This window comes from Ictalurus punctatus, chromosome 28 (assembly GCF_001660625.3).
Source record: "Ictalurus punctatus breed USDA103 chromosome 28, Coco_2.0, whole genome shotgun sequence".
Lineage (NCBI taxonomy): Eukaryota > Metazoa > Chordata > Actinopteri > Siluriformes > Ictaluridae > Ictalurus > Ictalurus punctatus.
In genome coordinates, this window is record NC_030443.2 from 3198819 (window position 1) to 3225578 (window position 26760).

Below are 26760 nucleotides of genomic sequence, written 5' to 3' on the forward strand. Positions count from 1 at the left end.
ATGGGAGCCCTTGTTTTTTTGGTGGGGTTGCAAGACATGGTTGACATAAGGGTATCTATTACGAGCGCATTCTAAGAGTCTGCCCCCTACCCCTCTCCCCCACTACCTTGTTGCCAGAGTTGCTGGAGATCGTCTCAGCTCTGGCTGGGAGTGACAGACCTATAACGTACCACTCATGTTCACCAGGACTTTCAATCACAAAACTTACCAGACTGAACACGGCATTCTGCCTGCGCCCTATTTATGGAGCATGGCACCTTGAAAGGATTCCAGTAGGGGCATGTATGCCGGCTGACTTCATCTCACGTTCTAAAGTCACCCCAGGTAGCCTTACTCTTATCTGTTGGCCTTGAAGGACACAGTTGCTTTCTTTCTCTCCTCTGCTGCTCTGAACATAGCAACCCTGACACTAGAGAGTCTGCGCCATGTTTCGGGCGTGTGAAATCTCACACTACCTGCAGATCTGAGGGCACTGGGGGCCTGGCGCTTTCACAGGTAACTGCATGAGAGGCTTTTTTTTTTGTTGTTGCTCTGAGCCAAGATAAGCTTATTCCATGCAAACCTTAATCCTAATCAGTACCTGAGACCCTACAGGTCTGACCTCACACACTTTCTACCAACATTCTCACAGAATTCTCAAGTGTCATCCAGCTCCAAGTGTTGCATTTTCATAAAGCATGCATTTCATTCCCCATCCATTCGGTATTTATCAGCCGACACCCCCCCCCCCCCCCCCCATCCCTCCCCCACTATGTCTTCTCTCAGGCCACTGCAAAACTGTCTGACCACTTTAATTAAGGTGGAATTGCGCCTCAAAAGCCTCATTCAAGCACGTCCATCAGCATCCTTTGGATGACGGCTGAAATCTGAGACTCGTCCACTATTCCACCTCTTCTTATCTCAGGACGGCGCCTTGCGCTCTCACTGTAACACTCCGCCGCTTGGCAGGAACGCGTAACCTAAGTCACCCTGGAGTCATTGTGCTGGTTGTAAGCAATATGTTCCACTGTGTGATGGCCGAGCACATTAACACAGATTCTTTTCACTCTCGCGCCCGTGATACCCCACTGGCGTTTGTGTTACAAGCCGCTTGATTTCCAGCAATTCAAAGCCGAAGCCTGGCGAAGGTGTGAGAGGGCTTCTTTAGCAGCACCAAGGCCAAGTGTCTGACTACTGCTGGAGCACCTGCTACTTCGCCCGTGTATCCAACCTGAATGCTAATCACGGATTCCGAATTGGGGCAGTCGGTACAACTGGGACTGGGCTAAAAACTTTCCCAATGCGTAATTCTTGTTCTAGGTAGCCACCTGGATTAACAGGAGTGTGAAACACATTATAGATAATGTGTCACGTTACACTTACTAATATCAAGTGGAACAAAAAACCCCCACACATTTATTGAACCTATATTACCTACAAAACAGATTAAGAAGATTGTCTTGCATAAGTATTCAACCCCCTTGAACTTTATACATCCTTCCTCTTCTATACCGCCTATCCTATAGGGTCACGGTGAACCTGGAGCCTATCCCAGGGAACATCCGGCACAAGGCGGGGTACACCCTGGACAGGGTGCCAATCCCTTGAATTAATATGAAACAGATTTAATTGGGATTATATGTCATAATTTTTGAAGAATTACATATTGTTAGCACATTGTTTCTGTGTTCTGTGTTTCTCTGACCTTTGGTGGGAGAAAAGCCTATATAAATAAAATATATTAAATCTTTCGATTCAATTACAGTCATTTCTGTTCTAAATTCTGTTCTTGGGCTGGATTACAATCTTGATCGGGACGTGTACTTGACACCCCTCTTTTACCATGCTGTTTGCAATGTGAGGGTTTCTTTTTCTTGCACAAAAAGTGACGACAAAAATAATTAAATGCAGAGTTGATTTCTTTTCAAATACCAACACTGACCTGAGCAATAGATTATCATAGGGACTGACCAGGCTTCATCGGCTAATATCGCCGGGCATAACTATTCTTGTTTTAGTTAGTTTTGTTGTTAAAGTGGACTTTGCTGACCCCTACGGGTTACTTATATAAATTCATGTATAATGGAAAATGTCCTATGTTGTTGTTTAATACTGTTATTTACATCATTTAAATACTGTATCCAGAGTATTCCAGTTTGTACAAATGATTTGGAAGATTTTATTATATTCTAAAGTAGTTGCTGTATCAAAGACGGCCACCGGGTGTCACAGCTTACCAATAATTATCCCGGTTTTCATCTCCACTAATCACATACACCAATCAGCTATAACATTAAAACCAGTGTCCAGAAGGTGGTCTAGTCTGATCACTCACGTTTTTTCTTTTACATCACATGGATGGCCAGGTGCGTGTGCGTCACTTACTTTGGGAAGAGATGGCAGCAGGATAAACTATGGGAAGAAAGCAAGCCAGCAGAGGCAGTGTGATGCTCTGGGTAATGTTCTGCCAGGAAACCTCGGGTCCTGGAATTCATACGGATGTTACTTTGACACGTACCACCTACTTAAACATTGTTGCAGACCAAGTACACGTCTTCATGGCAACGGTATTCCCTCAGCAGGGTAATGCACCCTGCACAACTGCAAAAAAATGTTCAGGAACAGTTTGAGGAACATGACAAAGAGTTCACGGTGTTTACCTGGCCTCCAAATTCCCCAGATCTCAGTCCGACTGAGCGTCTGTCGGATGCACCGGACAAACAAGTCCGATCCATGGAGGCCCCACCTCGCAACTTACAGGATTTAAAGGATCAGCTGCTAACGTCTTGGTGCCAGATACCACAGCACACCTTCAGAGGTCTCGTGGAGTCCGTGCTTCGACGGGCCAGAGCTGTTTTGGTGGCACAAGGAGAGGTGGACCTACATGATATTCGGCCGATGGTTTTAACGTACACTAGCATCACTTTTTACAGAATAGATTTTCTCACCTGTGCACAATTTTCTTAGTGTGTTTTGATGATTTAATACACATATGATTGATGAAATGAATATGATTCAATACACGTCATTTTCGGTCTTTTTCATAATGTTCCTTGATATCCTTTTCTGCTTAGTTCCCTTTGTACTACATCCTAGAACCACAATCTCCCGTTGTCTAGGCAACAACAAAAAAAAAATCCACCTTTCACCTGCACACATCCAGCACAGCTCCAGTCTCGTGGATTGATTATGGCTTTAAACCCAATGCATTTCTTTCCCCACTCTACTGATCAAACTGTTATCACATAAACTATTACCAAACTGCGTGCTTTGGAAACATACAAACAACACTTTTGAAATTCAGAGGTCCTTTTCTCCGCTTCATGCCATACTGTTGAACATTCATTCAACAGAGATCAGATTCTGATACCTTTATGAGGTTTTTAAAAAAATTTAATTTATTTTTTAGCCAAAATGAGAACTAGTGCATATTTTCTTGAAGATTCCCTAAATCCTACATTTCAGCATCAATAACGCAACAGCTCCACCACAAATGCTATACACTATATAGTTTAGACTAAATAGTATAAAGTAACAATATAGCTATACTATAAAGGGGATGAGGAATGAATTCAAACACAACAAAGGAGTGATAGCGGATGTGATTGGTTTTAAGGAATGCTGTTACAGGAACAGAACACGTTCTCCTTGAAGAAATTATGTTCATGATGACAAAAATGACCATGTATAATAATAAAAAAAGCAACATTTTTCTCAAGCAGAGGTTAAACATTCATCCAAGACATGTATGGTGTAGTTTTCCGCCACAGCCACGAAGCTTAATAGATAATAAAACACTTCTTTTTCAATAACAGCATGCCATGAAGCGATTTATTCCTCTCATACCACAACGGTTTACCAATTATTACAATGACTTATTTCATAGGAAATGGTATGGCATTTTTTTTTATTATCCATTTATAGTTACATTAGTTATCATTTACATGTTGTAGAACGTCCACAAAGGCTTATCGTTTACGATACATCCGATCTAATCGACCGTTTCCATTTCTTTATGTTAATAAGGCCAAAAAAAATCAAAAATGCAGCTTGTCACATGACTATGAAGTTTTTTGTCATGAAGACTTTCCCATGACAGAAACATATGGACCGTTCCAAAGCACTGAGACTGGAGACTCCTTCCATAAACGTTCATTAAATGCCACCATACCAAAAACTTTTCTGTGCCAAATAACACTTTTTCTTTTCTTTTTTTTTTTTTATTTTTAAATCTGTATATTATTAGTCTTAGATTACGTGGAGTGTTCGCCATACACTTCCTTAGCTGTTACTATGAAAACAACAACGTATTAGAGCCAGCTCATTAATATAAACCTGTGATTTGATCCGATCAATCAGACTTGAGAATTCAACAGTGCTGTGGTATAGCCTGTTCTTTTTTTGTTTGTTTGTTTTTAATCCCAGGATCAGTCTACTAAGTTCTTCTAAGAGTTTGTGTATTAATGATGCTTAAGTTGTTATGATGATCCTGACTGGAGACAAGCTTCTGATGTTAAAGAAGCATGATTGTTCATGATTTTCTCCCTTCAATTATTCCCTTTAAGATCTCAAGCCTTGATGTCTGTTTTATCTGGCTGTGGAACAGGTGACGTCTGCATGATCACTAGACTTTGAGCTGAACCTGAACCTCAAATTGAGGTTGCACAAGACTGATATTTCACCGTTCTTAATCAAACTGTTTACACAATAATTGGATCGGATGGCCCTGTCTGCACGGTACATTCGGGTGAACTCGTTAGGTCAAAGGTGCTTCAGAACGATTTGGAAGACTTGGATCTATCTACAATTAGCTTGGCATGTATAATATTCCCAAGAAAAGTACTGTGCATCATAATAATAATAAAAATGAACATCATTAAACTTCAATCCAATACTGATCCAGAGTTTCAAGCCAGTAATGACCACTGGAGGAATAGATTTATATTTACCCTGGTCCGGTTAATACGTCAGTCAGACCTAAAGCACACTTCCTGTCTTCCACTTCTTTTCATTTCGTCCAGTCGAGAACTGCAAACATCTACACACTTTTGCCACACTGTAAAAATTGTTCAAGAACGGTTTGAGGAACAGGACGAAGAGTTCACGGTGTTGACTTGGCCTCCAAATTCACCGGATCTCAAGCATCTGTGGGATGTGATGGACAGACAAGTAGTGGAGGCCCTACCTTGCAAATCACAGGACTTAAAGGATCTGCTGCTAACGTCTTGGTGCCAGATGCACACCTTCAGAGGTCTTTGTGGAATCCTCAGAGCCTTGATAGGTAGGAGCTGTTTTGGTGGCACAAGGTGGACCTACACGATATTAGTCAGGTGGTTTTAATGTTATGGCCGATTGGTGTTTATTAGTTATATGTTATTTCAATTACTTGTACACATACTTGTACATACTTCACGATATGTGAAATATCATCCGTGAAATCCTCTTTTTTTTAGCATATTTTTAACATTTATTTCTCTAAGGCTGTACAAACCTTTGCACTGAAGTGCATCTTTTTGAAATGAATCAATAATTAGTTGCAGCTCTTTTTGCCCTGATTTGTTATTGTCTTTTCTGTTTATTGCATTGCATAATAAACTATTTATTTATTTATTATATTGGTTATATAAGTAAAGAGAAAACTGTCACTGTGACAATTGTTCTCCCTTTTTTCACCTCAGAACATTTGAACCTCCGTCCTGACGCGTCGTCACCTTTAATTTATGAACCGATCGCAGTTGGATCAGGCGATAAGGCGTGCGAACACGCGGAGCTCGAGACCCTCTTTCTCATTGGTCACACTTCTCGTTATTTGCGTGTATGATCCCGCCCCCGCCAGAGACCCGAAATCCGATTGGCTCATTCGTGCGGCGTGAGCCTATTACAGGTCATAGTTCGACGGTCTGCAGTAACCTCATTCCTTTAACGCTTGGCTTATTTTTCCAACCCATATTCCAACAGAACATTTCCGTGTTCTGTGACCGACTTGTAAACGTGTCCAATCAAAGATTCGCTCGTGGATGTGAATTACCATACGACCAATCGCAGTGACGGAGGCGGGAGCGTTGGAATACGGGTGGGGTAAAAATAACGCTTCCGTATCACACCACCGTGATGTCGCTGCCATAGCGGCGGTTGACGGGAACCTACGTGCGGCTGGAGGGCGAGACATGCTGTTATGTATAAGTTGAGAGAAATAAAACAATATATACATAGCTAATTTGTCGGAAATACCGCTTCAGCATAGCTTGCCGACTAATTTCTCACGGTGAGTGGTTAAGCTTATTAGCTCGGAAGCACGCTAGCTGGATGTTAGCCGGCTTTAACTCGTGCATCATTTAAAGGCAGCAAATCTCACTAGAAATATTAATATTAACGAGAAAATGTCCGACAGTTCGGGGGAAAAAATGGGGCGGCGGATTGACTATTCGTGACTATTCGTGACAGTTGACACATTAAAAGCTTGGAAACGCATGTAAACATCACTGACATGCCTTTCTAAAAACAGTAACGCGTCCCATCCCGTGCACGCGCGCTCAGCGCGAGTAAACAAACAACTATTTGTTTATTTATTTATCGATATTTTTCCATCAACAGTTCTATCTACTAATTAACCAGCCGTGTGTTTATTATCCTCACAGTAGCTAAGACACGTGTGGACTCGTTTATCAGGTTCAGTAAGATGGTCTTAAGGTGTGTTCAGGTCGCTTCAGACTCTGCAGTGCGTTTTAGGGGCATTAAATATTCTATATATTATTTAAAAAAATATTATTCTGTGTCTATACAACACACCTCGAGTGATATTTGGTCAGAAAGTCTTACCTTTATGTAAGTTCTTTTCAGAGATACTTGTACAGTTGTGGTCTTTTTTCACAGGGACCGCCCACTGCTCATGAATATTCATCGTTCAGAGACTCTATGCTCATTTTTATTCAGAGTGCTGTTGAATTCTTAATTATGATTGGTCGGAGGTTTAATGAAATTTACTGTAACTAAAATTCTGACCCGATATGATTAGCACCCATACCATTTTGACTCGCTACTGATCCATTACCATTTTTTCAGCATCAATACAATTCGGTTCAGACCTGCTTCCGTTCAGAATCAATACGCTTCGATTCACACCATATCCAGTATTATTCAGTTCAGCACTGATACAATTTGATTCATAACTAATCGGATATGATTCGGTTCAGAATCGATACAATTCTGTTCAGCCCTGATTCAGTATGATTCAGTTCAGCAGTGATCAAATTCGATCGACTTCTGTCCCGATATGATAATCAAATTTGATCATTGCTGAACTGAATCATATTGGATCAGGACTGAATAGAATTGTATCAGAGTCAAACAAGTGAGTCAAATTGTATGGGTGCTGAAACAAATCATATCGGAGCAGTAGTGAATCGACATGTATCGAATCATTGCTTATTTTCGGAGATGTATATTGCGTTGTCTGGAAGAAAGAGACTCTCACCCATAGTTAAACACTTCGATGTCGGCTCTTCATAACAGTCTGACATAAAGCAGAACTTCAGGAGAGGGGAAAAAAAAAAGAATGCTGTTTGTATCTGCTGTAACGAATTGCCGCAGGGACACGCTAATAAAGAAATAAATGTCTCACGTTTTCTCAGTTCTGAAAAAAGTTCCCCTTTAAAGAATCTGATGGCGATGACTGAAACAAAAGTTGGAAAGAAGGTTCACCGTCACAGTGTTAGTCAAAAGTATAGCCTTGACTTTAAGCCATGGTGATCGTGGACTTTATTAATACAGTCTGTAATCTTGATTCAGTGGTGCAAAGGTTATCCTCAATCTATCCATTTTTAGATGTTTTTTTTCCAGTCAGTCAGATCCAAATGGGGGTGTGGTGTAACTCAAAGAGGTGGGCATTCAGACACCCCATCACGTCCTAAAGTGTAAAGGACGGACTAGATCTCGTCAGATTCATTCCTAAACTGCTCGTAAAACTGCAGTTACCTCCACAGGGTTTACAAATAAACGGTGGAGCACTTTCTACGCCACTGTTAAGTCCGAGTCCGGCGTCGTGTTTTAATGGCTCTGAATCATCCCTGAATATTTAATTCATCCTCCCTCTTTCTTTCTGTCATCAGTGTTCGGAGCCTGCCAGTGTCGTCCGGCCATGGCGGAGCAGGATGCCCCGGCGGAGAAGCCCCCGGCCGCCTCACACTTCATCATCGGTTCCGTGTCGGAGGACAACTCCGAGGACGAGACTCTGGGCAAGTCGGAGCTGTCTGCAGAGGACAAAGAGCGCTCGGCGTCGCCGTCGTCTCTCAGCTCGGACAGCACTTTCGAATCCCTGGACGGGCCGCTGCACAGCATGAGGTCAGCCTTGTTTGCGTCGTCGCTGACATGCGCTGTCCGAATTGCGCTCGTGTAGATAAACGCTCGGATTGTCTCGCCGGTCGCCGTGTCAAAGGTTTAAGTGTTCTCCAGAGTCGGGTGCGATAAAACAGAGGGCGGGTCTTGTGCAACTACAGCGAGTTCAGTCTCGATTCCTTTCGGATCGAGAAGGCAGTGGCGTGAAACAGCGTGTCGGTGAGGTCTCGAAAATGTCGGGCCCTTCACGTGATTGCGTTTCTGTGCTTCCTGTCAGTACATTGCGTTAGATTCTATATCGCAGTATTACATGCAGCTTTAGCAATGCTAATAGACACAAACCCTGTGTTCAGTCACTAGGTTAGAGATGTGATGCTGGTTATTTATTAGCGATATCAAAGATTTGCTAAGTAGTAGCTACTAACGTTATGTAATGTGAAATAACACGAGTTATTATAACACTGTATGTACGTTTCGGACATGCGTTATATTTGCTTCCTGGACAAAAAGTCGGCAAGTCATGAAACTGCTGCTGTGAGACAAAGAGACCCTCCCTGTACTCTACCACTTTCCTATTGGTTGGCAGAAGCATCTGTGTTGAGCAAGTAGAGGACAGACAGGGCTGTGTGTGTGTGTGTGTGTGTGTGTGTGTGTGTGTGTGAGGGGTTAGGGAGTATCGCACCATGCCTCAGTGGCCCCTTTTATGTGCCAGCATACCAGTCATGATGTAACTGTGCAATATCAGGCCATGCAGAATTCAAGGAAACACACACACACCTTCACACTGGAAATCATTGCAGCAGCAATGATTTATTTATTTACTTACTTACTTATTATTATATTTTTTTTGGTTAGGGTGTTACACAGAGGTGTAACCTGGTGTATCTCGTGTCTTTTTGGTTGGCGGGTCTCGATTCTGCCAAACGCTCGCTCACACAGTCAGTAAGTGTTGCGTTGGAGTCCTTTTATCAATCCAAAGTGAGAGTGGTGTGTGTATGTATTAAATGGAATGTTCTCTCGGGGAATACACACTGAGGTTTGTAGGGAAAACCTGGACAGGAGAAGATAGGAAAAGTGTCGTGATTGTCCAGGGACCAAAAAAACAAAAACAAATCAACATCGCAAATAAGGTCTGGGACGCAAACCAGATCCGAAGCCGATTCACACAGTTTTTGACGTTTTTAAAATTTATTTACGTGCCTGAGACATTAAAGAGCGCCGTACTTTGTATCTGTTTAGAGTTTCACGTCGTGAAATGCCGGCGAAATAGTTCAGGAACTTGATTTTCAAGTCGGAGCTTCCCCTGAAGTAAAGTGTATTAAAGGGGGAAAAAAGGAAGAAACAAAAAGATTGTTATATTGCGCAGTGTTTTTATTTTCTTTAAGGCCCAGCATGTCTGGTCTGCACCTGGTGAAACAGGGACGTGATCGCAGACGTGCAGACCTGCAGAGGGACTTTACCGTGGCGTCCCCCGCTGAGTTTGTCACACGCTTCGGGGGAAACAAAGTCATCGAGAAGGTAAATCGGATCACGTTGGAAGTTTGGAACACGGTAACGTGGCTAACGGGTACCAGTGTAGTGTTGTTTGTTTTGTTGTTTTTTTTCAGTCGTTGTTCGCTAGTTTTTGAGGTTGAAGTCACGCTAGTTTTATGGATCTACGTGAACTGTAACCCTGAACAAAATTGAACAGAACGGCACTTTACTCTAGCATTTAATATGCACATGTACTTTGGCGCTGCAGGTACTAATCGCTAATAACGGCATTGCTGCTGTAAAGTGCATGCGCTCCATCCGGCGCTGGGCTTACGAGATGTTTCGGAACGAGCGCGCCATCCGGTTCGTCGTCATGGTCACCCCTGAGGACCTGAAGGCCAATGCGGGTGAGTGAACAATGCAAGCCAGTGAAAGGGGAAAGAATTTATGCCATTCACCGGCGAGGGTGAATATATTATGTCGGTTTATACAGTACAGTCTGGCTTTGTCCTGGCCAAGCGTGGCCGAATTAATACAGGAAGAGACGCTGATTAGTGACGTGTCTCCACTGATGAATGGACAAGGTCTCTTCGAGGCTGTTTGTGAGATTCAGTTCAAATTGATTGTATGATTCGGGCATGTTCGTTTACCAGCACTGAACAACTACAGTAACTAATATGTAGATGTTCCACACTATTGAATGTACCTGTAAACAGATAAAAATACATTAGTGTTTTTTTTCTTTTCTTTTTTCGTTGCCCACAGAGTACATCAAAATGGCTGATCATTATGTTCCTGTCCCTGGAGGAACCAACAATAACAACTACGCCAATGTAGAGCTCATTTTGGACATTGCTAAGCGTATTCCAGTTCAGGTAGTTATTATAGACGTTGTAAAGCATTTTACTGTAAATTCAATTACAGTCATAATTTCTGTGAGGTTTTTTGGTTACTGTAGAATATACGCGTAGTGTATTCTGTGATTTTCGATCTATCAACTAGTCTCCTTTCATTGCTAGGCGGTGTGGGCTGGTTGGGGTCATGCCTCTGAAAACCCCAAACTCCCGGAACTCCTGCACAAGAACGGCATTGCCTTCATGGGTTCGTCTCCTCGAAATGTCCACCTGATTCAACACCACGTAGACTGGATTAATGTTAGCATGTTTTAATGGTTCTTGCATCTTTTTTTTCTTTTTTTTAATCTCTTTTCTTCCCCCCTCCCTATTCACAGGTCCTCCCAGTCAGGCGATGTGGGCTCTGGGAGACAAGATTGCATCGTCCATTGTGGCTCAGACAGCTGGCATTCCCACTCTACCCTGGAGTGGAACAGGTCTGTTGATTCTCACTGGGAATAAATGAAAGTGGCTAGTCCATGGGAAACCCCTAAAATGTTAAAATAGCTTGGGCTGAGTCCCTGTAAAACCCTAAAATGTTCAAATCACTTGGGCTGAGTCCCTGTAAAACCCTAAAATGTTAAAATAGCTTGCCGCGAACAGAATTTGAGAGGCCGTTCCATGAAAATATAAAAATGAACCGTTCTGGATTTCTGTTAACAGGGTTAACTGTCGAATGGTCAGAAGCTGACCAGAAGAGGCGAATCATCAACGTGCCCAGTGAACTCTACGAGCAGGGCTGCGTCCAGGATGTGGAGGCCGGTCTTAAGGTACTTGCGTTCACCACAGCGTATTTTTCAGATTTGTAATGCTTCACGGCTAGCCCCTGCTTGCTGCTAGCGTGCCATCTAAGCCACGCGTTCTGACTGACAGGCCGCAGAGAAGGTGGGCTACCCAGTGATGGTCAAGGCTTCAGAGGGTGGAGGAGGGAAAGGCATCCGCAAGGTCAACAGCGCCGATGACTTCCCCAATCTCTTCCGACAGGTCAGTTGTGCAGTTTGATCAGCTGGCATAATGCTTATATTTAAAGAGTACATTTTATAGCACTGTGCTATTTTTCCCAATGTCAACGTTTTCTGTACAAATGTGGTAGTGTTTGTATTTGGGTTTTTTGGTCACCTCAGGTGCAAACGGAGGTGCCCGGGTCGCCCATCTTTGTCATGCAGCTTGCCAAGCACGCGCGCCACCTGGAGGTGCAGATCCTGGCCGATCAGTACGGCAACGCCATCTCCCTGTTCGGCAGAGACTGCTCCGTTCAGCGCAGACACCAGAAGATCATAGAGGAGGCGCCGGCCACCATCGCCACCTCCGACGTGTTCGAGAACATGGAGAGGGTAAAGCGCAGCGTTGTAGTTAATAAAAACGGACAGACGGGATGTGAAATCGTAACATAACATGCTGTTACGAATATAGTCATAGTTGTAAAAAAAAAAAAAAAAAAATGTTTTATATTATTGTATAGTGAGTGAGTGTGTGTGTGTGTGTGTTCCTCTCAGTGTGCAGTGAAACTGGCTAAGATGGTGGGCTACGTCAGCGCAGGAACAGTCGAATATCTCTACAGTCAGGACAGCAGTTTTTACTTCCTGGAGCTGAACCCACGTCTGCAGGTGGAACATCCCTGCACCGAGATGGTGGCTGATGTGAACCTGCCCGCCGCCCAGCTGCAGGTGTGTGTGTGTGTGTGTGTGTGTGTGTGTGTGTGTGTGTGTGTGTGTGTGTGTGTGTGTGTGTGTGTGTGTGTGTGGGTGTGTGGGTGTGAGTGAGTGAGTGAGTGAGTGAGTGAGTGAGTGAGTGAGTGAGTGGGAGAGTGAGTGGGAGAGTGAGTGAGTGAGTGAGTGAGTGAGTGAGTGGGAGAGTGAGTGAGTGAGTGGGAGAGTGAGTGAGTGAGTGGGAGAGTGAGTGAGTGAGTGGGAGAGTGAGTGAGTGAGTGGGAGAGTGAGTGAGTGAGTGGGAGAGTGAGTGAGTGGGAGAGTGAGTGAGTGAGTGGGAGAGTGAGTGAGTGAGTGGGAGAGTGAGTGAGTGGGAGAGTGAGTGAGTGGGAGAGTGAGTGGGAGAGTGGGAGAGAAAGAGGGAGAGAGTTGCTTTGTTCTATGTAGTAATGTGTAAGTGTACATTTAAGGTGGGTCTGTGTGTGTGTGTTATCGCTTAGTCTTGCAATAATCTTCACAACAGCTCATTTGCTCAAACACACACACACACACACACACACACACATAGTGTGCTCTCAGGTCAGTGTGTGTCCGGGGGAAGGCTTAATGCTGTTACACCACACACTCTAAGACGGAGGAAGGAGTTCTAATGGAGTTATATTATAGCAAACAATAATTATGTAAATAGGAGGGAAAACAATTAAATATAAATATATATGTTTGTGTGTGTGTGTGTGTGTGTGTGTCAGATCGCCATGGGCATTCCTCTGCACCGCATCAAGGACATCCGCATGCTGTACGCCGTGCAGCCGTGGGGAGACTCCCCCATCGACTTTGAGGCGCTCTCGACCGCCCCCTCTCCACGAGGACACGTTATCGCGGCTCGCATCACCAGCGAGAACCCAGATGAGGTGTGTGTGTGCGCGCGTACGAGTATATTGAGGATTCATCAAACACACACCTGTGTAGTTTGCTAAGATTATTTATTATATTTAACACGTTATGAAAAAACAAGGACTGTAGCTGGATATGAGGAAGACCTGTTTGTTTGTTTGTTTGTTTGTTTGTTTGTCTCAGGGTTTTAAGCCGAGCTCGGGCACGGTGCAGGAGCTGAACTTTCGCAGCAACAAGAATGTGTGGGGTTACTTCAGCGTGGCCGCCGCCGGAGGGCTGCACGAGTTCGCCGACTCGCAGTTCGGTCACTGCTTCTCCTTCGGGGAAAACCGCGAAGAGGCCATCTCGTATGTACACTTTCATTGTGGTATTGGAACTGTATGTAAGAGTGTGTGTGTGTGTGTGTGTGTGTGTGTGTGGTAATGTGGTGTAACATCATTTCCATATCATTTAAAAAAAAAAAAATTCCTTCAGGAACATGGTGGTGGCTCTGAAGGAGCTCTCGATCAGAGGAGACTTCAGGACCACAGTGGAGTATCTGATCAAACTGCTGGAGACGGAGAGCTTCCAGCACAACAGCATCGACACCGGCTGGCTGGACCGACTCATCTCCGAGAAAATGCAGGTACACACTCCTGCCCCGTTATTTCACCTGTTAGGAATAACATCCTTCCTTCCTCTGTACGGTTCTTCACGGACATTTTGTACAATGTGTTTAGAACAGTCTGATTTTTTTTTTTTTTTTTTTTTGTAATTTGGAAGTTCATTTCATGTTCCCGCTTCATTTACTTTACTATCTCTCTGTCTGTCTTCCTCTCCTTCTCTCCCTCCCGTGCAGGCTGAGCGCCCAGACACCATTCTGGGGTTGGTGAGCGGTGCACTGCATGTAGCGGATGTTAACTTCAGGAACAGCGTGTCCAACTTCCTGCATTCTCTCGAGAGGTGAGCTGTTAATCCTCTCTCCTCAGCATTAATGGGCTTTTATAAAACTTTTTAAAATATCTTACTTCCTTCATTCCTTCCTTGTTTTCTTTGGTCTTGCATTCCTTTCCTTTCCCTTTTTTGCGTTTCCTTCTTTCTTTCTTTTTCCTTTGATCTTCCTTCCTTCTTTTTCCTTTGTCCTTCCTTCTTTCTTTCCTTCCTTCCTTCCTTCCTTCCTTCCTTCCTTCCTTCTTTTTCCTTTGTCCTTCCTTCCTTCCTTCCTCTCTCTCCCTCTGCAGGGGTCAGGTGTTGGCCGCGCACACGCTGCTGAACACGGTCGACACTGAGCTCATCTACGAGGGCGTGAAGTACGCGCTGAAGGTGACTCGCCAGTCCCCGAACTCCTATGTGCTCATCATGAACAACTCGTCTGTGGAGGTGGATGTGCACCGGCTCAGCGACGGCGGCCTGCTGCTGTCCTACGACGGGAGCAGCTACACAACCTACATGAAGGAGGAGGTGGACCGGTGCGACTGCTAATTTAGCTACTCTTTGGGTTCAGGTATTAGGGTTTTCAAGGCAGTAAGGCCTCCAGTAGGGTTGTTTTCAACGAGTGCTCTCTGTTCTTGTAGGTACCGCATCACCATTGGTAATAGGACGTGCGTGTTTGAGAAGGAGAACGACCCGTCACTGCTGCGCTCTCCGTCTGCTGGGAAACTCATCCAGTACACCGTGGAGGATGGGGGCCATGTGTTCACGGGCCAGTGCTACGCTGAAATCGAGGTAGGTGTGGGTGAAATACTGTGACTGCATGAGGTTTTTGTGGTATTGTTGCAGCACCAGTAGTGTTTTGTGTGTATGAATGAAATACTATGGAACACATCCTGCTCAGGTTTTACACATGACTGGTGAAGTGCTTGAAGTAGTAGTATTCAGATTTTTGAAATTTAAAGCTGCTGTATTTCTTTTTTTTTTTTTTAAACCCACATGAGTCACTCTGTGTGTGTGTGTGTGTGTGTGTGTGTGTGTGTGTGTGTGTGTGTGTGTGTGTGTGTGTGTGTGTGTGTGTTTTCCAGGTGATGAAGATGGTAATGACTCTAACTGCAGCAGAGTCGGGATGTATTCACTATGTAAAGCGAGCGGGGGCCGTGCTGGAGCCGGGCTGCGTGATAGCCAAGCTGCAGCTGGACGACCCCAGCAGAGTGCAGCAGGCAGAGCTGCATACCGGGGCCTTGCCCAGCGTTCAGGCAGTGGCTCTCCGAGGGGAAAAGCTGCACCGAGTCTTCCACAACACTCTCGACCACCTGGTGCACATCATGAACGGCTACTGCCTGCCCGAGCCCTTCTTCAGTCCAAAAGTAACACGCACACAAAATAACCCAATATCACAATTTTGGCACATCATGGTATCTCCTTTTCTAATACAATAGTGTTAGTAATAATGCTAATACAACACTGTGTGTGTGTGTGTGTGTGTGTGTGTGTCTTCAGCTGAAGGAGTGGGTGGAGCGGCTGATGAAAACCCTGCGGGATCCGTCTCTGCCCCTGCTGGAGCTTCAGGACATCATGACGAGCGTATCAGGTCGAATCCCCCCTGCTGTGGAGAAGTCCATCAAGAAGGAGATGGCTCAGTACGCAAGTAACATCACCTCTGTGCTCTGCCAGTTCCCCAGCCAACAGGTACACACACACACACACACACACACACTCGCATTCCCACTTCAAAATAAATAATTTTTAAAAAATCATGTTTGAATTTCAAATTCATCAGTTTATCTAATTATATCATTAAAAACAGACTTTTTTATTTTTACTTAACATGCATCATTGTGTTACTTTCACTGCTCTTCATCTCGTCTCATCTCATCTTATCTTTCATCCCTTTTTTTTTTGTGTCAGATCGCCAACATCCTGGACAGCCACGCGGCCACGCTGAACAGGAAGTCTGAGCGCGAGGTCTTCTTCATGAACACGCAGAGCATCGTGCAGCTCGTCCAGAAGTCAGTCGCGCTCGGAAAAACACACACACACCTGTTTCTATTCATTTGACCAATGCTGTAAACATAAACATAATCTTAGGTAAACCGCAAACCTAGTGTTGCAAATCTTTGGCACCTTTTTCTTTTTTCCTTCCTTTTTTGTTTGCCCTGCCTTCCTTCCTTCCTTCCTTCTTAATTTACTTTTTCCTTCCTTCCTTCTTTTTCCTTTCTTCTTCCTGCCTCCCTTCCTTCTTTCATAATTTACTTTGTCCTTCCTTCTTCTCCCTGCGCAAGGGTCAGGTGTTGGCCGCACACACATGCAGCTTTTGTCTGTACTGAAATTTTGTTTGTGTGTGGGGGGGGGGATTTTTAAGTGTGCAGAAGCTGTCACCGATCATTTATGTCGCGTCCTCAGATATCGCAGCGGTATCCGCGGCCACATGAGGGCGGTGGTGATGGATTTACTCAGGCAGTACCTGAAGGTGGAGGTGCAGTTTCAGCATGGTGAGAGATCACTTTTCCGCTCTAGCTGTTTGTTTTTTTTTCCTTTCTTTTTTTTCTCATTCACGCAAATAGAATTGAAGATCTAGAGCTTCACGTGTATTCTATATCGAATCACGTGCCTCAGACGGAAACGCTCGATGAATATCCATGACCGCTTGCATCCACAAAAGACTTGCGCCATAGATATTTATCCAAAATGTACACATGGACACGAGTGTGTGCGACGCGAAATAAATCGAAAATCTTTGCGTGCGCGTGTGTTTTCAGGTCACTACGATAAGTGTGTGTTCACGCTGCGTGAAGAGAACAAGGGCGACATGGCCAACGTGCTTAACTACATCTTCTCCCATGCCCAAGTCACCAAGAAGAACTCTCTGGTCACCATGCTGATTGTGAGCACATGCCAGCATCCTCACTCACTCTATGGAAATGAGTCGTTTCTCTCAGCTGTAATTTTCTCTCTCTCTGTCTGTGTTTAGGATCAGTTGTGTGGGCGGGACCCCACATTGACCGATGAGCTCATGGGCATCCTTACCGAGCTCACGCAGCTGAGCAAGACCACCAACGCCAAAGTGGCTCTGCGTGCCCGCCAGGTACACACACACACACACACACACACACACACACACACACACACACACACACACACACACACACACAATCTCACACACTCTCACACATACTGAACCAAGCTGCTTAACTCAGCTCTCCAAAATTACTGAAGAGTTTCCTGGCTTTTATTTTAAGGTGCTGATCGCGTCTCACCTGCCTTCATACGAGCTGCGTCACAACCAGGTGGAGTCCATCTTCCTCTCTGCCATCGACATGTACGGCCATCAGTTCTGCATCGAGAACCTGCAGGTACACATCTGGAACACACATGGCTGAAACGCTCGCAGCACTTTCGGACGTGATGGAATGCGTCAGCTTCTTATACTGTGGCGCCATCTTCTGGTCGCTTGCGGAACTTCATTTGCTTCACAGATTTCTGGAGATCTGAAATATATATTTTTTTTTTCTCCATCTGCTGTTTACTCGACTCGACACGCATGTCATTAGTACTCAAAGGAAAACCAGAAGGATTTTCAAGGGGCCTTTTTTTTTCCTTTTTTTTTTTTAAATTAATGAATTAAAATCTTTTGTTACTAATATCTCATTTCTGACGTAAAGACAGGACCCGAGTTAGAACTTTCTTTCCAAATGTCTTTCGTTAAGTCGTTGATCAATCCGTGAGCAGATCAACGTGACGTCAAGTTGTCTTGCATCATTTTTCCTCTCATGCTTCGCTCTCTAGAAACTCATTTTGTCCGAGACGTCCATCTTCGACGTGTTGCCCAACTTCTTCTACCACAGCAACCAGGTGGTCCGAATGGCCGCTCTAGAGGTACGTGGAGGACTTCTCACGTGATATAATTATTTAATTTATTTTTTAATTTTGTAAAATATTGTTAACAGAGCATGGTTTTTTTTTTTTTTTTTTTTTTCCCTCTTCATCAGGTGTATGTTCGGAGAGCGTACATAGCATACGAGCTCAACAGTGTCCAGCACCGGCAGCTAAAGGACAACACGTGCATCGTGGAGTTTCAGTTCATGCTGCCTTCGTCTCATCCCAACAGGTGCCCCAAGATCATGCTTTGAATCCCTAAAAATACAACTCCACCTCACCTCACCCCACCTCACCCCACGCCATCTCCATTCCACCTTTCTGTTGACACTTAGGAGGGAGGATCGGAATAAAGGGAAGGGGTGAATTGCCCAGGGGTGCTCATCGCTAACTTAAGCATAAACATAAGCTAAGCTCCGCCTCCAGCATTGTGGTGCATACTCTCTATCAACGACTTCATGAAGAGCGCTTAATTCATTTTATTTGAGGGCAAATGCCTTATTAGTGGTGTTCAATATGTAGTTAGTCGGTGTTGAGATCTGGTTGATAACTGTATTGGACCAATAAGATTTTTTGCATACTCACCACTCCCACACTCTGGCTTTGCTTGCACAACTTGAACAAACAATATTAACAATATAGCCAAAAAACAAAATGGCTGCCTGTTTGTAAAGCATGTGCTCAAACATGTTTTAATTTTGTTGCATGCCTCACTCTTGACCTTCTGACCCCTTTTGAATCAACACTGTTGAAATCTTGAGATGCCGTGAATGTTGCATGTGTGTGCGAGGGAGGAGGAAGCAGTCTCCGGTGTGGTATGGTTTTAAAGCGGGAGGACGTTTTCCTCTTATCTACTAAAGAAATACGTCAAATGTTTAAAGTGATTGATTAGAGTCATACCACGTAGCACTTGAGACTGCCTCCTGTCCCTCTTGGCCTGACACTAACCGATCAGTAATCAGTGTTATTTGATTGCAGAGGGAACATCCCCACTCTAAACAGGTACAGTACACATTCTTTCTACTGTCAACCAATTTGTCTAGCAGTCTCTACCGAGTAATGTAGATCTAGAGTAAGTAGTCTCAAAAAGCAACATGGCCAAACACCCGGGTATCATGTTTTATGGACTCGGAGACATGCCCTTCAATTATTTTCAAGTTGGAATACTAGCACATTTAGAAATTCCCCCTAACCTGTCCGGTTAGGTCATGTTCATTAATCGACTAGCTTTATCAGTAAATATAGTGAATTTTTTTATGAATATAACTTAGAAATCCTGTCAGATTAGCTTGTGGTAGCCAGTGGGGCTAACTTTAGCGGTAAGCATTGTTAATGTATTTGAGTACGAGAGAAATCCTCTCAGAAATCCTGTCACGTTAGTTCATTTTGGTCATCTGGCTAGCCTTAGCAGTAAATATTTATGCATATGATTTTATAAATCCTCTCAGAAATCCTGCCAGGTTAGCTCATGTTAGCCAGCAGGCTAGCTTTTAGCAATAAGCACTGTTAACGTTTACAAACATAACAGAAATCCTCTCAGATATCCTGCCAGGTTAGCTCATGTTCACTAACTAACTAGCTTTAGCAGTAAATGTAGTAAACATTTATGCATATAACTTAGAAATCCTGTCAGATTAGCTCATGTTAGCCAGCAGGGCTAGATTTTAGCAGTAAGTATTTTTAACGTTTACGAATATGACAGAAATCCTCTCAGAAATCCAGAAAATCTGCCGGGTTTGTCTCATTTTGATCATCTGGCAAGCTTTAGCAGTAAATATGAATATTTTTGAAGATGGTTTAGAAATCCTTTTAGCGATCCTGTCCGGTTAGCTCATGTTAAACTCACTGGCTAGGTTTAGCAGTAAATATTCTGAACATTTATGAATGTAACTTAGAAATCCTGTCAGGTTAGCTCATGTTAAAGCCGGCTAGCTTTAACAGTAAATATTCTGAATGGTTATTATGAACATGGCGGATAATCCTCGCAGAAATCCTGTCAGGTTAGCTCAGTTGGCTAGCTGCGTTTGTACTGAATATTTTGATAGTTGTGTCTTTTTTTTTTTTTTTTTTTTTCTTTTCCTTTTTCTTTCTCTTTTTTTTTGTGACACATCTGAGAGAAATGTTAACATTCCAGACCATTTTCTCTCATTTCTGCTCTCATTCAGCATTTACACTGACCTGATAACAGGCTTAATGTTGACCTGCTCGCTAACTAAGCATACTTCAGTCATACCTTTTTAAAAAAAATAATAATAATAATAAAGTCACAATGTGTGAGCTTGTAGCTATCAAAAAACAGTGACTTTGACTAAAATCTTGATGTCCACGTAAACAATAGCACAGTGTGTGTAAATATTGTGTGCACACCTATATATATATATATATATATATATATATATATATATATATTTATTATTTAAGAGCAGTGTTTGACCATGCTACTTTTTAAGTATATGTATATACACTCTGCGTGTGTGTGTGTGTGTGTGTGTGTGAGAGAGAGAGAGAGAGAGAGAGAGAGAGAGAAAGTGTCTGAGTGTGTGAGTCTACTGTGTACAACGTCATTTAAAACTGACACCCTATCTGTGATGATTTTAAGACTCTAAAACAAATTTAGCATGGCTTATTTTTGTGGTTGTGTAATATGGTCCACACGTCACGCTGGGTTTGAATCAAGTGTCTTAATTATTGAGTTTAACTGGGGCTTGCCCCTTGCTGTGTGTGTTACTGTGTGCTAATGTTCTCTCAGGAAACTCTCTGTGCCACTACTGCTGGACAACAGAACTAAAGCTAGAGCAGCTAAGCGTAGAGCCAGTGACGCTAGCACTGCCACGACTAGCTATGACGCAGCCACGGCTAGCGCAGCTGCATCTAATGACCTTTCGGACAGGTAGAACGAGAACAGCGACAACGTTAGAGCTCTTAAATCCCGAGTGCCGTTGAGCGCGGTGTACAGACGCCGCGCTCAACAGCGCTAAACATGCTAACCCTGTGTGAGAGTTAATGGGAAGTGCTTAACATTTATTGTTAGCGCTGGAATTTCGGGTGAAGTATTCCCTTAACTAAAACACAGGGCAGGGATGTAGGAAGAGGTGACGAGAACATGGGATATAACGGTGTATAAGATTTCTCGGGTGCTGTTTTTGCTTTGTTTTCTTGTCAGGGTTTATTTGGAAAAAGTCTGGTGGTGAAAGTGAGACTCTGATTGGTTTACAGTTATGGTTTTTTTGTTTTTTGTTTTTTGTTTTTTTTTTAACATTTTCCATTTCGACTGTAATTTGCCTTCTTATGAGCTGCTTTCAGTGGTGTTTAAGACTTTATGTATTTCAAGCTGATGCAGCTCTTAAGGACGCAAATCTGTTCACTCACATCTTTTAGGGCGCAGGGGGCTTATTACAGGGTTGAACTGATTGTGTGTGTGTGTGTGTGTGTCTGTGTGTGTGTGTGTGTGTGTGTGTGTGTGTTGCGTGTTCTCAGAATGTCCTTCTCGTCCAACCTGAACCACTACGGCATGGTACACGTGGCCAGCGTGAGCGACGTTCTTCTGGACACCTCCTTCACGCCACCGTGTCAGCGCATGGGAGCCATGGTGTCCTTCCGCTCCTTCCAGGAATTCACCAGGTGTGTGTGTGCGAGAGATATTCATTCATAACTCAAAGACTTGTCATGTAAAAGATTACAGATGTGATTGTGCCAGATGAGACAGATGTGCATATTTCCAGGGTCCTTGTTTGATTGGACGTATTTAAATTTTCAGTACTTGTTATGAACTAAGCACTTTTTTTTTTTTTTTTTTTTTTTTTCTTTCTCAGAAACATTAACGACGTCCTGAGCTGTTTCTCGGACTCTCCGCCCACCAGCCCGTCCTTCCCAGAAGGGGGAAACCCTGTACTGTATGTAGAGGAAGACAACAAGGTGAGTGACCCTGTTTGGACAATCTAATGCTTATTTCCTTATTTCAGGAGTCAAGCTGATCGCAGCGACAGCTCCAGCATCACACCATATAACGACAGGCGGAACTCTGTATTGGAAGTTACAGCTTTTGACTTTGACACTTCGATTTACGAAATCGAACGGGATCCAACGTTGCCTTCGCTCATTTAAATTCGAAGCCTGTTGATGGTTATCAGTTATCGCTGAGAAACCATTAACAGTTAACCCATTACTGCATGGTGTTGCCATACGCAACAATTCATTTATCTCCAATTTTTAATTGGATACAAATAATACAAAACACCTATTGTCCTATGTAACTGGAAAAGAGGCGCTTTAACTTTGACTTTATTTATTTATTTATTTATTTATTTATTTATTTATTTATTTATTTTAAAGGGAAAAAATCCGTGTCAGATGACCAGGAAGTGCTTTTTGCGCTTCCTTTTCTGCAGTCGCACGGAATGGTGAAAGTCATCTTTGGAAGGCTCTTAAAATTCGATTCATTCTTCAATATTTAGGCAAAACCACTTAAACTATCTGAGATAAATTAACTTTTTTTTTTTGGTTATTTATACAAGTTTATAGATTTTCGAGTGTTCTGCTAGATGATAAAACGTAATTGTTGCCATACGGCAACAACGCGCGATAATGGAACTGGGGTTTGTGCATTCATGAATTGAAAGAGGCCTACATAGCACAAAAATAAATAAAAGGCACTAGGGTGCTTTTTTTTTTTTTTCTTATAAATTTTATGTTACAAGAGAGAGAATTTGAAATTCAAGATGGAGAATGAAAACGATACTTCACTTAAAACATGTTTGGATCGAATTTTTGTACGTATTTTGAGTGAGTAAATCCATCCACATTACTTTTTTAACTGGAATTCCTATCTAGACGATTTAACCTTTACATGCTTACTAGGTGGCAAAAAAAACTCTGCATCCTATAGTCTGGAAAATGCAGTAATTTGAATTGTAATCTCATATTTTGTGTAAATTTTTTGACCATATGATACTTTCCACCATTGCACATTGTTGCCATATGGCAACAATCTTAAAGCAAGCATGTTTTTATTACTTGAACTCATTCCTTTCCTTAGAAATGGGTAAATATTCTGAAATATTTCCGCCATCGCCGGTAAGGTGTCCTGACTGTTGTTGTGTTTTGTTTTTTTTTGTTTTTTTTAAAAAGAGCATACTGGATGAACCCATCCACATCCTGAATGTTGCTATTAAGACCGACAGCGACATCGATGACGACAGTTTGGCGTCCATGTTCCGGGAGTTCACCCAGTCCAAGGTAAACTACGTTCCAGACTCTACAAAATGTACGGCTTTTCTCTTTGCTTCATGCCAAATTACTGACTGGAACCTTTTGCTTTTCAGAAATCGATGCTGTTTGAGCACGGTATCCGGCGGCTCACCTTCCTCGTGGCTCAAAAGGTGAGGACTGCGTCTGTTCAGGACCCAGCACGGCTCTGTTTTATGTCCCGCCGTCCCGTTCTTCTTGTCCGTGTCCGAGCTTTTACTAAAATGATCCGAAAAAAGTGAATGCACATGGTGGTGATGATGATGATGATGATGATGTTGATGATGATGTCCAGACAGAAACCCGATCTTAATTCATTCAGACTCAAATCTAGCTGTTCCACTGCATGTTTCTTTCTTTGTCTCCATCCCTTTGCTGTCGCGACGCCGTTACTAACAGGATTTCAGGAAACAGATCAACTGTGAGGTGGACCAGAGGTTCCATGTGAGTATTTTCTGTGTGATTTTAACATAAGAGAATAGATCTACACGTTACCGTTCTTCTCTTAACTCATGATTGCGGCTTGAACCCGATCGCAGTTGACCGATTCGCCAGACATTCGTAGACGAATCCCTGAATTTCCGGGGGGGAGGTTTTCGTGATGTTTAGTTTTTTGTTTTTTTTTTTCTTTCTTACACAGAGGGAGTTCCCGAAATTTTTCACCTTCCGTGCAAGAGACAAGGTGAGTAAATGTTAAACGTTCGCTTTCTTTTAACCACAAACAGGCTGAAGCTTAAATCACAAACAGAACGATTTGTAGTATGTCTAAAACTATTGCAGTTGCCATGTGGGCTGGTCCAGATATATTTATATTTCATGAATGTGGTAACGTTTATCAAACTGCAGTAAGACTTCTGAAAGATTGATGTCAAAAAAAGGTTACATTTGAAAAAATGTAAATAATAATAAATTAAATAAATAATGGGAATGAAGGAGGTGGGTTGGGGGGGGGGTGAAGGATGGAAATAAGGACAGAAGAAGTGGAAAATGGGATAGAAATTACAGAAGGAAAGGAAAGAAGGGAAAAGAAAGACAGGAAGGAAGGAAGAAAAAAAGGAGAGAGGCAGGAAGGAAAAATGAGCAAGAGGACAGAAAGGTAGGACAGACAGACGGACAAGGAAGAAAGGGGGTAAGAAAGGAAGGAAAAATAATGGGAGGGAGGAAGGAAAGCAAGGAAAATCCAGGAAGATGGAAGGAAGGAAAAAGAGAGAAGAATGAAGGGAGGAAGGTAAAATATACAGGAAGGAAAAATAGGAAGAAAGGGAGATAAAATGGGGAGGAAGGAAGAAAGGAAGGAGAAATAGGGAGGAGGGGAATAAAGGAAAATAGAGAAGAAGGAAGGACAGGAGGCAGATAAAATAGGGAGGAAGGAAGGAAGAGTGAAAGAAAAGGAAAAGAAATGGGGAGGATGGAAGAAAAGATAGAGAAAAGTAAGAAGGGAGGATAAAGAAAGAATGGTAATGATGGAAGGAAAGACAGAAAGAAGGAAAGCCAGAAATAGGGAGGATGGAAAAGAGAGAAAGGAACATGAAAGTGAGGAAGGACGGAACGAAAGAGAGAAAGGAGGGGAAAAGAATCATAAAAGAATGAATGTAGATATTGTCGATGGCAGCGCTGCGTCCCAGGTTTCCCTGCGATGTTTGAATCATTGCCACGTGAGACGTGTGCGTCCAGCTTCAGGCTTTGTGTCAGATTCATCCTTCTCCAAGACAGGAAGACGAGAGATTGGGAGTAAAAGACCCCGGGCCTCGGGTAACGCTTTTTAAACCAGGGCATGACTCGTTTTTTTTTTCAGGTGAAGTCTAAAAGTCGCTGTTTTATTCGGAGCTGTCCTCCGGAGTGTCCTTTCATCAGAAGTGTTCACGCTCGGCACACGTGCCGGGAAAGTTGAACACTCACGAGGCCTTTTTGTTCTTCTTTCTCCTCACTACAAAGCCGTTCTTTCTTTTCCAGACAGAAATAACGCTGTAGTAGAGGAAGGGTCCTCCCCTCCTGCGCCGGCACGCTCTCTGATAGCCTCTCAATCATGTTTGATAATGGCTCCTCCTGACTGTGATAGTTTTCTAAAATGGTTCCACCAAAGCTCATTACTTTAATGAACTTTTTAATTATTTTGCCCATTTGAGAGAGATGACGTCCATTAGCTAGCTGTGATTACCTACATTTACTAAATCTAGCCTGCTATTAGCGCTGGACGGGGTGGGGTGTGTGTGTGTGTGGGGTGGGTGGGTAGGGCGGTGAAATTCAACTGAATTTCACATTCTTCTTCCTCTCCAGTGTTTATATTATTCCCTCCCTGTGTTTTTGGGAAAGTTGAATGTTTTTGATGACCCGCGGTTCTGTGTGTGCGTCCAGTTCGAAGAGGACCGGATCTACAGGCACCTGGAGCCGGCGCTGGCCTTCCAGCTGGAACTGAACCGCATGCGGAACTTTGCGCTCACCGCCATCCCGTGCGCCAACCACAAGATGCACCTGTACCTGGGCGCCGCCCGCGTGGAGGTGGGCGCCGAGGTAACGGACTACCGCTTCTTCGTGCGCGCCATCATCCGCCACTCGGACCTCGTCACCAAGGTGAGCGCGCCGTCGGGAAAAACGATTCTTATTCTTCTATTCCTCTCGGCTTCCCTTTCGCAAGTAAAGAAAGTATTTTAATTACACAGAAAAAGAGGTTACAGGTCACTGAACTGAGCGAGGGAATGTTTTTCTAGACACAACCATAACTTTAAATATGTAACGCCATCGCATGTTGATGTGGTATTCCAGTGTGTGTGATTTGATTTTGATTTGATTTATTTCTGTTTGTGCTTTTCAGGAAGCCTCTTTCGAGTACCTCCACAACGAGGCCGAGCGGCTGCTCTTGGAAGCCATGGACGAGCTGGAGGTGGCCTTCAACAACACCACGGTGCGCACAGACTGCAACCACATCTTCCTCAACTTCGTCCCCACCGTCATCATGGATCCCTCAAAGGTTCTGTTTTTGCGCAGTAGTTCGGTACAGTGTGTTGCTTGACTAGGAAGCCCATGTTCTCTGTGAGCTCTAGGACTGAAACACTGTTTGTGTGTGGTGTGTGGCAGATCGAGGAGTCGGTGCGTTCCATGGTGATGCGTTATGGCAGCCGTCTGTGGAAGCTGCGCGTGCTCCAAGCCGAGCTGAAGATCAACATCCGGCTCACGCCCACGGGCAAGCAGATCCCCATCCGCCTCTTCCTGACCAACGAGAGCGGCTACTACCTGGACATCAGTCTGTACAAGGAGGTCACGGACTCTCGCACGGGACAGGTGGGGCCCAATGACCGCCAGGTGGGGCCCACACGTCTCTCACTCACACACACACACACACACACACACACACACACACACACACAGTTGAATGGTTTTAGTGCCAGTGTCATGTTTCACATCATTCCATGAAATCGTGAGGAAAATGATTCAAAATGCGGTGCAAGGTTTTTGTCAGGATTTCCTCATATTTTTCTTTCTACAGCAGACGAGGTAGGTCTCCTCAT

The 26760-nt window shown here is 43.7% G+C and overlaps 1 protein-coding gene and 1 long non-coding RNA gene across 10 annotated transcripts in view; one reads left to right on the plus strand and one right to left on the minus strand.

Moving 5' to 3' along the window:
* Positions 1-756: 756 nt before the first annotated feature.
* LOC124626499 (uncharacterized) lies at positions 757-7997 on the minus strand. Its single transcript, XR_006981366.2, has 3 exons — positions 7454-7997; positions 2640-2830; positions 757-2463 (listed from the first exon to the last, which is right to left on the minus strand). It is a non-coding gene; the product is annotated as an uncharacterized LOC124626499 (long non-coding RNA).
* acaca (acetyl-CoA carboxylase alpha) overlaps positions 6101-26760 on the plus strand; it is a 33301-nt gene continuing 12641 nt past the window's right edge. Inside the window, exons 1-37 of one of the 9 annotated variants that reach the window (XM_017459876.3) lie at positions 6101-6244; positions 8088-8319; positions 9699-9831; positions 10055-10193; positions 10552-10661; positions 10806-10887; positions 11018-11116; positions 11343-11449; positions 11553-11663; positions 11804-12013; positions 12176-12346; positions 13078-13239; positions 13406-13569; positions 13697-13847; positions 14061-14164; positions 14443-14670; positions 14776-14926; positions 15220-15501; positions 15635-15823; positions 16043-16143; positions 16538-16626; positions 16894-17018; positions 17106-17219; positions 17374-17487; positions 17921-18010; positions 18124-18242; positions 18989-19012; positions 20760-20900; positions 21488-21631; positions 21823-21925; positions 23138-23245; positions 23332-23388; positions 23654-23698; positions 23895-23936; positions 25610-25825; positions 26067-26222; positions 26330-26554. In XM_017459876.3, the coding sequence (XP_017315365.1) occupies positions 8117-8319; positions 9699-9831; positions 10055-10193; positions 10552-10661; positions 10806-10887; positions 11018-11116; positions 11343-11449; positions 11553-11663; positions 11804-12013; positions 12176-12346; positions 13078-13239; positions 13406-13569; positions 13697-13847; positions 14061-14164; positions 14443-14670; positions 14776-14926; positions 15220-15501; positions 15635-15823; positions 16043-16143; positions 16538-16626; positions 16894-17018; positions 17106-17219; positions 17374-17487; positions 17921-18010; positions 18124-18242; positions 18989-19012; positions 20760-20900; positions 21488-21631; positions 21823-21925; positions 23138-23245; positions 23332-23388; positions 23654-23698; positions 23895-23936; positions 25610-25825; positions 26067-26222; positions 26330-26554 (4809 nt within the window). In that variant the 5' untranslated portion in view covers positions 6101-6244; positions 8088-8116. The remainder of the gene's footprint in view (positions 6245-8087; positions 8320-9698; positions 9832-10054; positions 10194-10551; positions 10662-10805; positions 10888-11017; positions 11117-11342; positions 11450-11552; positions 11664-11803; positions 12014-12175; positions 12347-13077; positions 13240-13405; positions 13570-13696; positions 13848-14060; positions 14165-14442; positions 14671-14775; positions 14927-15219; positions 15502-15634; positions 15824-16042; positions 16144-16537; positions 16627-16893; positions 17019-17105; positions 17220-17373; positions 17488-17920; positions 18011-18123; positions 18243-18988; positions 19013-20759; positions 20901-21487; positions 21632-21822; positions 21926-23137; positions 23246-23331; positions 23389-23653; positions 23699-23894; positions 23937-25609; positions 25826-26066; positions 26223-26329; positions 26555-26760) is intronic. The other 8 variants (XM_017459879.3, XM_017459881.3, XM_017459880.3 and 5 more) reach the window with 8 other exon arrangements.